We start from the raw sequence: 15,386 nt of genomic DNA on the forward strand, positions 1-15,386 counted from the left end.
AAAAAGAAACACATCTACTAAAATTCAAGTCTTGCAAGAATAAATGGTGGGCAATAAACAATGCACCAAAACTGAGATACAATACAGTAGAAACTAGAACACAAAGTATAAAGCAAGACGATCTTATATGTGGGACGGTCCATTTTTGTAAAAAAAACATTCATTTATTGTTACTAAATGAGTAGTCTTTTTATACAATGGAACCGTCTCACAAAGTGATGAAACTAGAAACACCATTCTAACAGCAGCACAGAAGGTAAAAACTCCTGATAAGACAAAGGTTAAAACAAATATATACTCTATGTTAAACTTGGGCTGTGCCTTCTGTGAACTTTGGATCCTCACAGCGATATTTACCTTCAGGTCCGATTCCAAAACCTTTTGGATCTGCAAATACATTCTCTAAAAGCTGACTCCGTTGTGGAGCTGGGCTTTCGTCTGCAAACTCGACTGCATCTTCAACTATTTCTTCTATCTTCTTCTCAATGGCTTTTAGGTCAGCTTCCGTGGCTAAGTTGTTTTCAAACAAGTACTTCTTCAAGGCTACTATTGGATCTCTTGTACTGTAGTGAGCTTTCTCGGCTGCAAAGATAAATAAAAAATAAAAATAAAAGATTAGTTCTTCCGAGGCTGTGCTACTCCAACTTTCCAACACTTCACTTTGGTTGTGTCGTGACTCGTGTGTCGAAATAGATGACACTGGAATGCATACTCAATTACAAATGCATCATTGGCTCATTGTAGTCCAAAAAAAAGAAACTCCGTCGTAAATAGCCAAGTTTCAGTAGCATTGATCGGAAGTAGCTTTGGAAATCCTATAGTTGCGTGTATGCGAATATAAGTCTAGACATCTAACAGTTACGAAACAATATCAGGGAATTTTTGAGATACGGGCAACTTAGCTAATAGAAGATTCAACGAACAGTGTCAAAAATAAAACCGAACATATCAGCAACACCTACAGAAAAAGGAACCATCCCTTCAACCATGGCACGTCTCTTGCATGTTGATGCCAATTAATTTAGGAAAACACTCGGTATTATCTTGTCAACTTTCAGTCAACCGTTATATAAGAATGCATTAATAAGTTGATAGCAATTTCGGCTACTCCGGCCATTGTGGAACATTTCTTTCTTTGGATCTAACATTCCCAGGAATCTCGGGTATTTGCCAAGTTGTTTGGTTGACAAAGTGTACAGATTTTTACCACAACCACCAAAAGCCGCAAGGGCTCCCCTATATATGACGGGTAATGAAGATACTTCCTAAATTTAGCATTACCAATTTACCATGTCCAACCACAAAATGACAGCCTCTTGAAAATTTGTCAATGTGACATTTTTATATTTCAAGCTAATGTGTGATTGAAGATCCCAAACTATGATATCTAATCGGCATAGTTTAATCCAACACGTATGCTAACAAGATAGAACTAACAAGCATGCAAATAGACAACGACCAAAGTAAAGACATGGCAGGTCACCTAATACCGCTTAATTGCTTTCCACTAACAAGCAGTAAATATTTCAACACAAGAAACGTCCCAAGAGAACGTTTCTAGTTCAACTGATCATGAAATTGATGAAAACCTCAACTACATAGTAGACTTCTAGTGCTTAAGTTACTGAACTACGAACTTGCAGAACCGTGCTCTACACAATTCTGTAAAACAGATAGTATCAATCAGGATTACTATCGGAAGAAGTGAGCTTTGAGGCGTAAAAATTTCCCCATTTGACTTCAATGGTCAAACGATGTTGGTTACAAGTTTATAACTGATATTTTCTCCTAATTTCCAAATTTGATACGGAGTAATACGTAAAATTGCTTTGACATATAAAAAATGACTAGCTTGACATGGTATATCTACAAATAATTGTAAAAATTGATGGTTTACGTAATGGGATGACAAATATCAGATGGATGTAGAATATGAAAACGGAAGGCATTTTGAAAAGCATATTTGCAAAACAAACACGGTTAAGCAAATTTAGATTGTTAGGCTTACCAGGGTCACGAAGCTCATCAGGATCAGCCAACGAGTGTCCTCTAAACCTGTAAGTTTCACATTCCACAAGTGTCGGGCCTTCACCTCTTCTGGCTCGATCAACAGCTTCTTTAGCCACCTCCCTGACTTTCAAAACATCCATACCATCCACATGGTACCCCGGCATACCAAAAGCAGGACCCTTTTTCCAAATAGCCGGGTCAGAAGTAGCCCTCAAATGCGACATACCGATGGCCCACAAGTTATTCTCCACGACAAAGATAATAGGAAGTTTCCACAGAGCAGCCATATTCAAACACTCATAGAACTGTCCATTGTTACACGTCCCATCCCCAAAGAAAGCAACGGTAACATCATCACAATTTTCCCCCAACTCTCGCTTATACTTGCTAGTAAACGCAGCTCCTGTAGCCACAGGAATTCCCTCCCCAATGAAGGCAAAACCACCAAGAAGGTTATGCTCTTTGGAGAACATATGCATAGACCCTCCTTGACCTCGACAACACCCGGTTGCCTTCCCAAAAAGCTCGGACATAACCTCCCGAGCTGGAACCCCCTTACTAAGAGCATGTACGTGATCACGGTATGTACTAACTACAGAATCTGCCTTTGTTAATAGCTTGATAAACCCAGTTGAGACAGCCTCTTGCCCATTGTATAAATGAACAAACCCAAACATTTTCCCCCTGTAATACATTTGGGCACACATGTCCTCAAACACTCTACCCAAAGTCATGTCCTCATAGAGTACAAGCCCTTCCTCTTTTGTAATCAACTACACACAAACATTACCACATACAATCAAAATTCGTTTTTTTATCCCTATTATATTAGCAAAAACCCAAAGGCACTATAATTTTACAAAATGAAGCTCAATCTCCTTCCATTTAGGGTGTGTTTTGGATTGAGAGAATTAGAGGGAAAGGGAGGGGAAGGGTTTAATTTCCTTTGTTTGGTTACAATATTTGGAAGGAGGGAAATGGAAGGGGAGGGAAATGAGAGGATTTAATTTCCCTCCTTTAAACCAAACTAAAATCTTTCCATCATTGGCAAGATTTGGAAGGAAAACTTTTTTTTGACTCTCCTTTCATCATCATCCTCCATCCACTCTACCATCTCCCTCTTACTCCCCTTCCATCACCCTCTCATCATTTTTGTTATCCAAACAACCATAATTTATTTTCCCTCCCCTCCCCTCCCCTCCCCTACCTTTCCTTCCCCTCACTCCCTTTCCCTCCTAAAATGGTATCCAAACACACCCTTAAGGCCTTGTTTGGATAGGAAAAAAGGAGGGAAAGGGAGGGGTGGAGGAAGGAGGGAAAAGAAAGGAAGGGGAGGGAGAATGGAGGAGGTGATTTTCCCTCCAAATCTTGCCTATGTTGGTGGGGAAATAATTTGCCTTGTAGGAGGGAAATGGAGGGATCTATTTTCCCTCTCCTCCAAATCCCTCTACCTTCATTTTGCTATCCAAATAATGGATTTTTCATCCTTTCAATCCCCTCCCCTCCATTTCCCTCCAAATCCCTCAATCCAAACACACCCTAGTGAAAACTAATCTAGATCAATGCAATTATGCAAGTCCATAATCGCCGTAAGGGCATAGCTAAATAGGTTCGATCTTCACTTTACTCATGGTAAATGAATAAGGAACGATGAACTTAACAAACCAATCTTTCTCTACCCCGACTAAATTAGCCAAAACCCGAATCCACATTGATTTTACAAAATCATATTCAAGCTCCTTCCATTCAGTAACAACTATGCAAGTTTAATGTCAGTATCATGTTGTCATCAGGAAATAACAAGGCTCAATCTTTACATGTTATACTGGCTCCGTCTCAATCATTTGCTTAACTCTGATAAAATACCCTCGCAAAGAAAAAAGAAAAAAAGTAAACAATTGATTGAGACGGAGGGAGTGATAACTAAGGAACTATAAACTCCTATGATATTATCTAGAATAAAGTTCAATCTTTACCCACTTCAAATATAGTAACAACTAGGCAAGTTCAATTCCAGTTGCATAATTGTCACAAGGGTATGATCTTTTCACATTATACTCCCTCCGTCCCAATCATTTGTTTAACTTTGATTAGAATACGCCTCACAAAGAATATAAAACATAAACAAATGATTGTAACCGAGGGAGTTGTAAACAAGTAACTATAAATATGATGCTAAGACATACTCCCTCCGTCCGGTCAATTGTTGTCCTTTTGGTTTTGGCACAAAGACCCAGAAAAGAGAAGAGGGCCAATAACTAAATGACAAGTGGAACAAATTGGATGAGAATGATCAAATTACTCATGACGACTGAGACTGAGACACCCAAAAATGGAAAAGGACAACAAATGAATGGGACAGAGGGAGTATAAAAAAAGTTTCAATCTTTACTGAATTCTACTAACAACATATCATAATCATGCAACATCCAATTAAAAAGGGGGCAAAACAAAAAATTCTCCAACTCTAACTCATAAAATAGTAAGAAATTTCGAGAGGGCACGAGAAAAACACAAATTATTGGCTAAACAATGTGACAGTCTTACAAAATAATTACTGCGAGGAAATTTACCAAATTAGAAGGCGAAGAATCAGAAGATTTGGACCCCTTGTTCTCCTTAACAACCTCAGAAACAGCAACAACAGAGGTAGAAACAGATCGAAATTGATTCGAAATTGAAATGGGTGATTTAGAAAGGTGAAATCTTTGAACAGATCTTAGAAAATTAGAAGTTGGAACAGATTTAACTGAATCAAACAAGGGTTTTTCATTGGAAGATGATCTGAAATTAAGAGGTTGAATGATTTTTGGTGCAGTAAATGCAGCCATGGTGTTATAATATGAACAATGTACAGCAAAAATGTGAGAAAATTGTGAGAAAGGAGAAGGGAGAAGGGAGTGGTGTGAGTGTAATAAAGGGTGGAGAAGATGAAGGGCGGAGAGAACAAAGACTGTGAATCTGTGATTTTCAGTTCGAGTGACTTGGAATGTTGCAAAGGACAATAACAAAGCGTAGTTGCTCATTCATGTACGGGATTTACTTATTCATGTACTTTTTTTCATTTGTTTTCCATTGCATACCCTTTAACTAGAAAAAAAAAACTCTCTCTAATTCTCTCCCCCTTGAAATTAATCAAATTTATCAAATCCGTTAAGTTACAATTATGGATGCTAATTCTCGTATCGATCAAGTAATAATTTTAATTCGTAATTTTATTATTTATTTTATATCAAATTACGGAACTGATTTCGATTAAGTAAATTAGGGTTTGTGTAAACAGTAGCCGGCGTTGGGGTTAGAGAAGGCGGTCGTCGTCGGTGTTTGGGTGAGGCACGTCGTACGTCGCCTGTTGTGGCGGTGTCGCTGGTGGCGGGTATGGGGTAGAGACGGTGTCCGTTGTTTTGCATACTGATGCTTGTGACGATGCTGGCCAGTGTTCGGATAAAAGACGGCGGTCGTCGGCGAGTGAAGAGGTGATGGGTGGGCTGCCATCAGTGGTGTCGGGGTTGCTGCCTGGTGGTGGTGGCTAGGGTGTGTTATGGGGGGACATTACTGTATGCCGGCAATTATGTGTGTTCGTTGTTTTGCATTCTGCGTCTTTCACTTTGTCTTTTACCTTCCAACTTTCAGCAAGATGTTTTGCTGCTAGTTACGAGATTCCAACCTTCAATAACTAAGGCCGGCCAGTGAAAGTTTGTCTCCACTTGCAACATTTGAAATGCCACGAAAGAGGAACAAAAAATGTAAATGTGCTTGTGCTCGCGATTGTAGAAAAAACAAGAAAATCGTTTCATAGACATAGAGTACAAAATACATTCTTATTCAAGAATTTCTTATTGGAAAAAAATGACAGCTTGGTTGGAATTGTGATACATAAAAATCATTCATCGACCTAATACAATTAGTCAATTACCGCAAATATTCATATTAATACATTGATGCTAACTAATTTCCTGAACTACGTCACACTCTCTAAAAGAGAGTTCCAGTACTACTGTAGAATTGTAGAATTGATCAGATGATCTGAGTCCATCAGAATTGGCTTTTTGTCCATCAATTTGCAGGACCGCCACTTTCATGCTAGCTTTAATGCAAGTCCAACATCAACTGGCTTGTTGGTGATTTTGATCACAAGTCATTTAAGTGTATTCGGGTTTTCAAGTCAAAATCGGTTTGAACTCGGAATCGATATAATGTGAGTAGGAGAATACGGAGTGTATGCTCATATAATCGTATATCGAGTTCATGGGTTAAATGGATATATCGGGATAGTTGCATCCTTTATTCACACGTGTTCTTTGCATGTGTGTTGGTAGTTTTATTTGTGTTTGTTTGTGTGAAACGTAACATACAAACATGTTTATCCTATTTTAACAAACTTATTATTACATGTATGCCATGTATAAATAAGGAGGAAGTTAGTTGTTCATTCTAACTTGAAGAAAAATTTCAGATTTGGTAATGCAAAGCGAATTAATAAAACTTCATTAAGTAATCTCTTTATCTTTGCCTAGATGAAGAGGGCCTCAACCGTCTTATCCTACAAGGGATTTCGTGTAACCCAAGGCATGAAATAGGGTCGAAATACTCTTAAGGAAAGCGTGCTCTTCGTGATTCGGTTGATATCCAAGTTTATGATCATTATCACTGTTACCCTATACCAAATTTACCAACATTCTTAAGAGTATTTACGGTTTTGTGATAATGACACTATTGGTATGCGAGAGGACGTCAATATGAATTGGTTTGTAATTATGGAGAGTAGTGTGTATGCACTACTGGTAAATAAATATTTGGCGAAGAAATCATAAAGCGGTTGGCAACTCATTGTAAATTACCAACCAGATAAGTGCTTTATTGCTTTATACATGTTGTTTGATTACAAGAAGCATCGACGATGATGATTATGTTAATGATCGAACCCGTATGCGTAAGACATCAAATTTGAGAGAATTTTTTGGATCATTTGAGATGATTTTATACGCAAAATCGGGACAGATTTGCGGTTATAAAGAATTTGGTTGTGAATTCATTTTGGGTTTTTAATGTTCAAAAGGAACATGTACTGTTTTATGACTTCGACGATAATTATGTGATTGAAGATCATGTGTTTGATCTGCTGGCGATATTAATTGACTTCACAAGATAAGTAAACTGTACTAATGCTTTTATTCATTTATATTTTATCAAGAAGTCCATAATTATTATTCACATGATATTATTTGCAAGTTTTGATACTTGAATTTGAATCTTAATGTGCGGTTATAATGAGCATTAAGTTCATCAATTATCATGTTTTTCATTACGTTTGAGTTTTGACAGTAATGGGATGTGGAATTTGCATGCCAAGTATGATATAGTTAATGCCATGCATGTTAGACTATCTATGTGGTTAATTTTATTAAGATGTGAATCTTTGATAATTTCATTGATGGTAAATATGGTTATATATATGAACATAGAGATCAATGAATGATGATGGTTCACATATATACAATGATGGATGATTCATGAGATTATTATATTTACGTTGTGTTAGGTCTCACATTAGTTATTGACGTGAGATGGACATTTACATGTTAAAGATTATTTGTGAAATATGATGTTTTGAACAATGGATAATTGATCGGTTATTTACTAATGTTGTTAGTGTGCTAACTGTTTTATTATGATTGTTTAACATGTTCATGTGTTATGTAAAGTATTTAAAGTATGGTGATGTAATTGATTTGATCCTATAATCTCGGGAATATAGTTTGTGATAACCATGGTGAGATTATGGAGTCATGGTGGTTTAACCATGTAAGAGGTACATCAATAGCATTGAATGTACAATTATTTGACGAGTCCGGTAAAGGAGTAGTCATTTGTTATAAGATAATTGACAAGTTGATCTTTGGAATAGACAAAAAATGATTTACCTTGTAAAAGGTGGTTCTGTTATCATGTTCTTCTATGAAGGACATGGGGGAGGTAATATGATCCTTGGTATTAGGATTAAGGGTAAGAGTATTAATAATATTCTCCGATTAATACTCCTATGAGTCGAGTGTAATACTTTTGATGGGGCATATTCTGCACCGCTGACCAAGTCAACACACTGAGCAAGGTCAAAGATATCCACAGCAAGTCAACGACTTAGATAGCCCAGCCGATGCATCCCATCGGCTCGCCACTGGTCTCGGCGTGACAACCCCCGGTAGGGACACACATCCGCGTACTCATATCCAAGACCCCTCGGCGGCGAGCCAACATTGTCCGCCGGCCTGCCGTAGGTCCCTTGGCCGAGGGGTAGATCAGTCTTTCCACCTGCTAGCCACTTGGCCACTTGGCCACTACGTGACAAAAGGTGAAAGTCTATAAATACTCCTCAACCTTCATTGAGGAAAGGATCTCACAATTATAACCTAAATACACTATTCATCTGGTAATATCTCCCTTATCTCTCTACAATATATACCTAGCCAAGTTACACAGCTTGATCCTTTAAGTTTACTAACTTGAGCGTCGGAGTGAGTACGCTTGGCACACAGCCAAGCCCTCAGTTCGTTCATTGTTGCAGGGAAGGCCGCGAGGGACGATAGAAGCAAGAAGGATTCAACTCAAGACATTATTCTACAAGCCACGGGTGGTAACTAATCACTGCTCTGGAATTACACCCGGAACAATTGGCGCCGTCTGTGGGAAAGACACTAGAAGCTAGTCACATTCATTCCCAAAAAAAAAAAAAAAAAAAAAAACACAAAAACCCACCCAAAAAGCTAAGAAAATGTCGAAACAGCAAGAGGTGTTCGTAACCGACGAGCCCCTCCACCCGGATGATACCTTCAACAATTAAGAGTCGAGCGACCCTCCACCTGGAGTAATCCAACCGGAGTTCGGGATGCCGATAATACCGATCTGCCGCGCCCACCAACCAGTCACCATCATGGGACATGTGGTTGACATAGCAAAACTGAAAATGGTCCTGGACCTAATTAGCAATGCGTCTGCTCACACACGTCACACCGACAAGAGCGGCGGAAACCACCCAGAGACCAGGGCCCAAAACGTGACTCAGAAATCGAACGGAGCGCTAGGAGAAGTTGACCCGGTCGAGACGCCTGGGAGCCCAAAGTGGGCGCGGTAGATCAAAGTCCTCCCGCACTCGCGGAAGGACAGCGTCCCCGCCACACGAACGAGGCATACCTCAAAGGAGCCGAGGAGTCCGACTCGGCGAGTTGGAGAAGGAGTCATAGTCGAAGAAGGAGCCCCTCCCGCTACGAGGGGAGAAGCCGGACGAGGGATGCGAGGAGCCGATCGCCACGTGTCATTCAACACGTGGTCGCAACCCCTCAACGCCTACGTCCTAGAAGTCCCTGCAAACAAGCTAAAACGCCACCCCTATCATACAAGGGAGATAGCGATCCAGCCGACCACGCCGAGGCTTTCGAGTCTTACATGTCGGTATGGGAGCGGCCCGACGAGGTCCAGTGCCGAATTTTCCCAACAACTCGCATGGGATGGCTCGGAGCCGGTACAAAGGGCTTCCCGATGGCTCGGTGTACTACTACGCCGACCAAGGGGCGCTTTCCTAACCCGGTAAGACTCTGCAATAAGAGAAGGGCCGTAGAGACCTCCGACCTCCTAACTATCGACACGGGGGGGGGCGAGTCTCTCCGGAGCTACGTGAAGAGGTTTGATGGAAAGGTCCAGCAGATTCGGAAATTAATCCCGAGCCGGCGGCCTTGCGGCGATGAAGGGCCTCCCGAGGGGAGCCTTAAAAACGAGCTCATCAAGAGCGGAGGCCTAGGGCCGGGACGCCGCCGGAAGGCGGCCGACCGGGCCATCAAGGTAGAAGACTATCACAAGACCGGGTAGATCCCGGCCAAGCCGAGCACTCGAAAAAGAGGAGTCACCGGCAGATGACGGCCAGACGAAGAACGCCGCGACAACAACGGTTCGCGGTCCGATGGAAAACGCCGTGAGAATAACGAGATCACGGTCGGACGATCCGACCGGAGGCAAGACTCGGTGGGCGCCGGGTGGAATTGGGAACGTACCACCGAGGCGGTGCAGGTGAAAAACCCCCTCGTCGTATCGGCCGCCGAGGTCTTCGCCCGAGCAAAACGAGGGCCGGCGGGAGAGACCCCCAAGCCAAAAAGCGACGGTGACACGAGCCAAGATCGTGAGTACCACGGCCACACACCGCCATTTAACCAACGATCGCCGCCATCCCAAGAATGCCATGAGAGAACCGATCCTAAGGAAGCCTCGGCAAGTACGTCGCAAAGGCCAAAAGACCGACGCCGCGAGTTCGGATAAAAAGTCCGTTTTCGAACGGATATGAGTGATTCACGTTGTCATCGGGGGCAACGAGAACGGGGGGTCCGCTCATGGGCACAAACGACACCTAAACGAGCTATATCGGGCCATCAACTTTGTGCCCAACTCGGGATCCCCTCTGCGCAAGCGTCCCCGACATGACCATTGGAAGAAAGGACTACGAAGGGGTCATCGCCCCTCACAACACCCGCTCGTAGTCAATTTAGACATATCCAACCACCAGTCAAGAGGTGCCCGATTGACACAGCGCATACACGAACATCATGTTTAGAGAATGCTTCCTCGGCCTCGGCCGAAGATCAAAGACTTAAGCCCCGCACCAACCCGCTATACAACTTTTCTCGGGGCCTACCAGTACCACCGGGGTCAATTAGGCTCCGGTGAGATTCGGCGAAAAGACGTCGGCCAAGAACGTCCCTAGCCGAGTTTGTGGTCATCGACGGCTCGTCCGCATACAACGTCCTCATAGGCCGGGTCACCCTAAGCGAGGCCGACGCAGTGATGTCCATCCGGGCCCTAACACTGATGTACGTCTCGGACCGGGGGGAAGCGCATAAGCTCGTCTCCAAAGACGAGAAGGATGAGGTGATCAACGTCCGGATAGCGCCCGAGGATGCAACATGCGGTCCTCAAAGAGGCGAGAAAGTCCGAAAAAGGGAAGAGTCCGTCCTTGCAGCAGGAGGACGACCAAATGGATACAACTAGGGGCTGACTGAGGAAGTGCGCCTGTAATGAGCCGGTAGGGCATCGGTAATCTCGTAAGAATTTATGTAGCCGCGGAGGTGTCCAAAATATCTGTGGACACCCCAACGCATGTTTTCACCTAATGAGAAACCATCAAGCCTTCGATCGAAGCGAAATTTTCCCATCGCTTATCTATCAAGATACCGACGCCGCCACACTCGTCATACCGACAAGAGCGGCATCGTTGCGAAGAACTACAAATACACTGTCGCAGCCACCCCAAGTAGTAGACGCCACTAGCCACCCCAAGAGGTAGACTCACGCAGCTCACTCCAAGTGGTAGACGCCACGTAACACGCTATCAAGATACCGACGCCGGCTCACACCGTCATACCGACAAGAGCGGCAGCCGTTGCGAAGAACTACAGGCACCGTCGCAGTCACCCTAAGTAGTAGACGCCACTACAGCCACCCCAAGAGGTAGACCCCGTCATAGCCACTCCAAGTGGTAGACGCCACGTAACACGCTATCAAGATACCGACGCCGCCACACCGTCATACCGACAAGAGCGGCAGCTGCTATGAAGAACTACAACATTGCCGCAGCCACCCCAAGTAGTAGACGCCACTAGCCACCCCAAGAGGTAGACCCCGTCGCAGTCACTCCAAGTGGTAGACGCCACGTAACACGCTATCAAGATACCGACGCCGCCACACTGTCATACCGACAAGAGCGCAAGCTGCGTTGAAGAACTACAACATTGTCGTTAGCCACCCCAAGTAGTAGACGCCACTAGCCACCCCAAGAGGTAGACCCCGTCGCAGCTACCCAAGTGGTAGACGCCACGTAACACGCTATCAAGATACCGACGCCGCCACACCGCATACCGACAAGAGCGGCAGCTGCTATGAAGAACTACGCACTGTCCGCAGCCACCCTAAGTAGTAGACGCCACTAGCCACCCCAAGAGGTAGACCCTGTCATAGCTACCCAAGTGATAGACGCCACGTAACACGCTATCAAGATACCGACGCCGCCACACATCGTCATACCGACAAGAGCGGGCGATAGCCGTTGCGAAGAACTACAACATGCCGCAGCCACCCTAAGTAGTAGACGCCACTGCAGCCACCCCAAGAGGTAGACCCCGTCCGCAGCCACCCAAGTGGTAGACGCCACGTAACACGCTATCAAGATACCGACGCCGCCACACTGTCATACCGACAAGAGCGGGCAATGTCGTTAAGAACTACAACGCATTGCCGTCAGTCACCCCAAGTAGTAGACGCCACTAGCAGCACCCCAAGAGGTAGACCCCGTCGCATACTCCAAGTGGTAGACGCCACGTAACACGCTATCAAGATACCGACGCCGCTCACACTGTCATACCGACAAGAGCGGCAGCGTTGCGAAGAACTACAAATGGCGCTGTCGCAGCCACCCCAAGTAGTAGACGCCACTAGCCACCCCAAGAGGTAGACGCCGTCGCAGCCACTCCAAGTGGTAGACGCCACGTAACACGCTATCAAGATACCGACGCCGCCACACTGTCATACCGACAAGAGCGGCAATCTGTTGCGAAGAACTACAAATGGGCCGTCGTCACCCCAAGTAGTAGACGCCACTAGCCACCCCAAGAGGTAGACCCCGTCGCAGCCTCCCCAAGTGGTAGACGCCACGTAACACGCTATCAAGATACCGACGCCGCTCACACTGTCATACCGACAAGAGCGGCGGCGTTGCGAAGAACTACGACGCCGTCGCATCCTCCAAGTGGTAGACGCCACGTAACACGCTATTAAGAACCAACGCCGGCTTCCCCAGGCCAATCCAACAAGAGCCATCGCACATTACACTCGCAAAAACATTCAAAGTGTCGTGGAAGCGTTGAAACACGGTTGAGATACGTACTCAAAAACGGCCCGGCGAGCCGAGGCGAAAACAAGAAGGGCGCTCAATTAAGAATACGGAAGACAACTCGATAGAGATGAGATAAAGACCACGGCCAAAGCCGCAGCGAAAAAAACGCATTATTATTAGAAGATAAGTTACAAGATTTACAAGTGAGAAGAATACGACGACGGTGCGTCCCCGCGGGGATAATCCGAGACACAACCTACTAAAAGTTGTACAAAAAGCAAAGGATACGATTATACCAAGAGATAGCGGGAAGGAAGAGGCCGAGTATAATTGGCCCACGACAAATGAAATCGATCATTTGTAAACTTGTCCTCATCAAGCAAAGACATGTTAGTGAGGAGTCAAACAGATCTGTGAACTTGCTCTCTTAGGCCTCTTTGCCGCCATCGCCATCGATTCTCGGCGGCGCATCTTCCCCATGAGGGCAACCCAAAGCGGCTTCTCTAGCGACCTCGGCCTTGGCCTCGGCATCCTCAAATGCCCTCATCCTTTCGGCCTCCTCCTTAGCCACTCTAGCCCTCTCGGCAAGAAGAGCCGCTTTCTCCGCGGCCTCCTCCCCCTCCATCTTCGCCTTCGCCGCCTCTTTGGCCGCCTCCACCGCGGCTTCCTCCTTAGCCGCGACTCGTCATCAAGCGAAGACGTCGAACCCGTCCCACGGGAAGGAGCCATCAAGAGGGAAAAGCTCCCGATAACTTCCCCGGCAAAGATCTTCGGCCAAGTCCCTAACTCGGCGCACGGTTTGGGGAGCATGACGGTTTGGAGCATATCGACGTCCGCCTCCTTTTGCTTGATGATGGCCTCTTTGCCACGAATCAGCTCAGCCTGGGCCTTAAACATGCCCCTGTATTGATCCTTCTGCTGGAGACAGAGGTCAGCACGCTTCGAGCAAGGCTACATTCCTCCAAAGCGGACTTCGCGGCTTCGGTTGCGCGGCCTCGGCCTTAGCTCTCTCGTGAGGACCTCCTTTTCGGCGTCCTCCGGAGCTTTCGCTCGGCCAAGAGCGCCTTCTCGATCTCCCCGAGCTTCGCTCATTATGGAGACTCGGCTTCGCGACGCAGCCACCGCTTAGTGGCATTACACTCGGAAACACTCGAGCAATGACCCTCTCCTGCTCCTTGAGGCGAGCCCCGGTGGCCACGTTCCACCTCGCCAGCTCCCTAATCAGCTTTGTGCCTTCCTCTATAAGCTGGGAGACGGAAGCCTTCTGGGGGGGAGGAACGGCAGTGGTACTTTGGCCACCCACTGCTGGGCCGGGAGAAGGAAACCTTCCGGATGAAGAAGTGACGGTGGCGCCCGATCGCGAGCTGCGCAGAAGAAGCCCACCACCACCGCCCAACGTGAGCGATGGCCGATCGCGGGCCGATCTGCAAAAATTCAATTAAAGCATCGGTATCAACCGACTTATCGGGAACACCTAATGGCACGGCTAAGTTTAAACCACGGGATAGACGGATACCATGTCGGCCTTCTTGGCGGAGAAGGCACTTCCTTGCCGCCAGCCAGCGAAGCGTCCTTTTCCTCCTACGGATAAGGGGAGATCCCTCCGCATCAGAGTCCCCCTCATCAGGAATATCAACAATCTCCACCTTCTTAGGGGAGAGGACGGGAGTTGAAACCGGTTTCGACGCCGTCTTCCGCGTCCGACGCACTACGCCGCTAATCACCCGGCTGCGCCTCCTCCTTGCTCAAGCCCTTCACCCCGGCCCCATTCCCATGAGGTCATTCGGCGACGTCCCGCGATCATGGGCCGAGCCTTGGGATGCAAGTTAGTTAGCAACGGTTTTGTCTTTATGCGGCCCCATTCTCCGAAGAAGATCCTCGGATAGGTCCTGGTCCGAAGTGGTCTGCAAAAGAAACAAAGAATCAAGAAGAGGAAATAAATCGAAGTCCGAGAAAACAGGAGCATTGAGAGCGGTGAAGGGCCTCACACCGACCCCACTCACCTGCGCGCCAGGGCGGTATGAGGGCCGACGTAGCAAAGTGGCTCATCCCGGAGAATGATCTCTGCGTCGGGAATCCATCTTTTCGGCACCCCACTCTTGTCCACCTCGAAGAGCCTCATCGCCACCTCTCATCCTCCTTCGGATGGACCTGCTGGCATCCATTTTCAGATGTTTCCGGGTGACCCATCTGTCATGCTCCGCCCTAGTCTCACACCGCAAGTTAACCTGGTCTTTGGAAGGAGCGGCGGCGAATGGATAGTCGTCCGGTACCTTAACGTACACCCACCGACCCTGCCAGTCCTTGCTAGAAGAGAGCTTGTCAACAGAGACGTAACCTTGCTCCGTTTGCACGCTGTACCACCCGACACGGCCAGAGATTGATGGTTTCAGATAATGAAGTCGACGGAATAAATTCACCGTCGGAGCCTCTCCTTGAAGAGACAAAGCCGAGGCGAAACCGATTATGGTTCTCACGCCAACGGGTGCGGTTGGGCAACGGC

At 46.0% G+C, this 15,386-nt stretch overlaps 1 protein-coding gene across 1 annotated transcript; it reads right to left on the reverse strand.

Annotated features, from left to right (window-relative positions):
* Positions 1–5,038, reverse strand: LOC141604934 (pyruvate dehydrogenase E1 component subunit alpha-3, chloroplastic-like). The gene is made up of 3 exons (XM_074423513.1): positions 4,584–5,038; positions 2,009–2,783; positions 1–582 (listed from the first exon to the last, which is right to left on the reverse strand). Exons 1-3 carry the CDS (start codon positions 5,034–5,036, stop codon positions 305–307), a joined length of 1,506 nt encoding a protein of 501 aa, XP_074279614.1. The 5' UTR covers positions 5,037–5,038; the 3' UTR covers positions 1–304.
* Positions 5,039–15,386: the final 10,348 nt, after the last annotated feature.

The sequence above is a fragment of the Silene latifolia genome, chromosome 10, assembly GCF_048544455.1.
Source record: "Silene latifolia isolate original U9 population chromosome 10, ASM4854445v1, whole genome shotgun sequence".
NCBI classification, from domain to species: Eukaryota; Viridiplantae; Streptophyta; class Magnoliopsida; order Caryophyllales; family Caryophyllaceae; genus Silene; species Silene latifolia.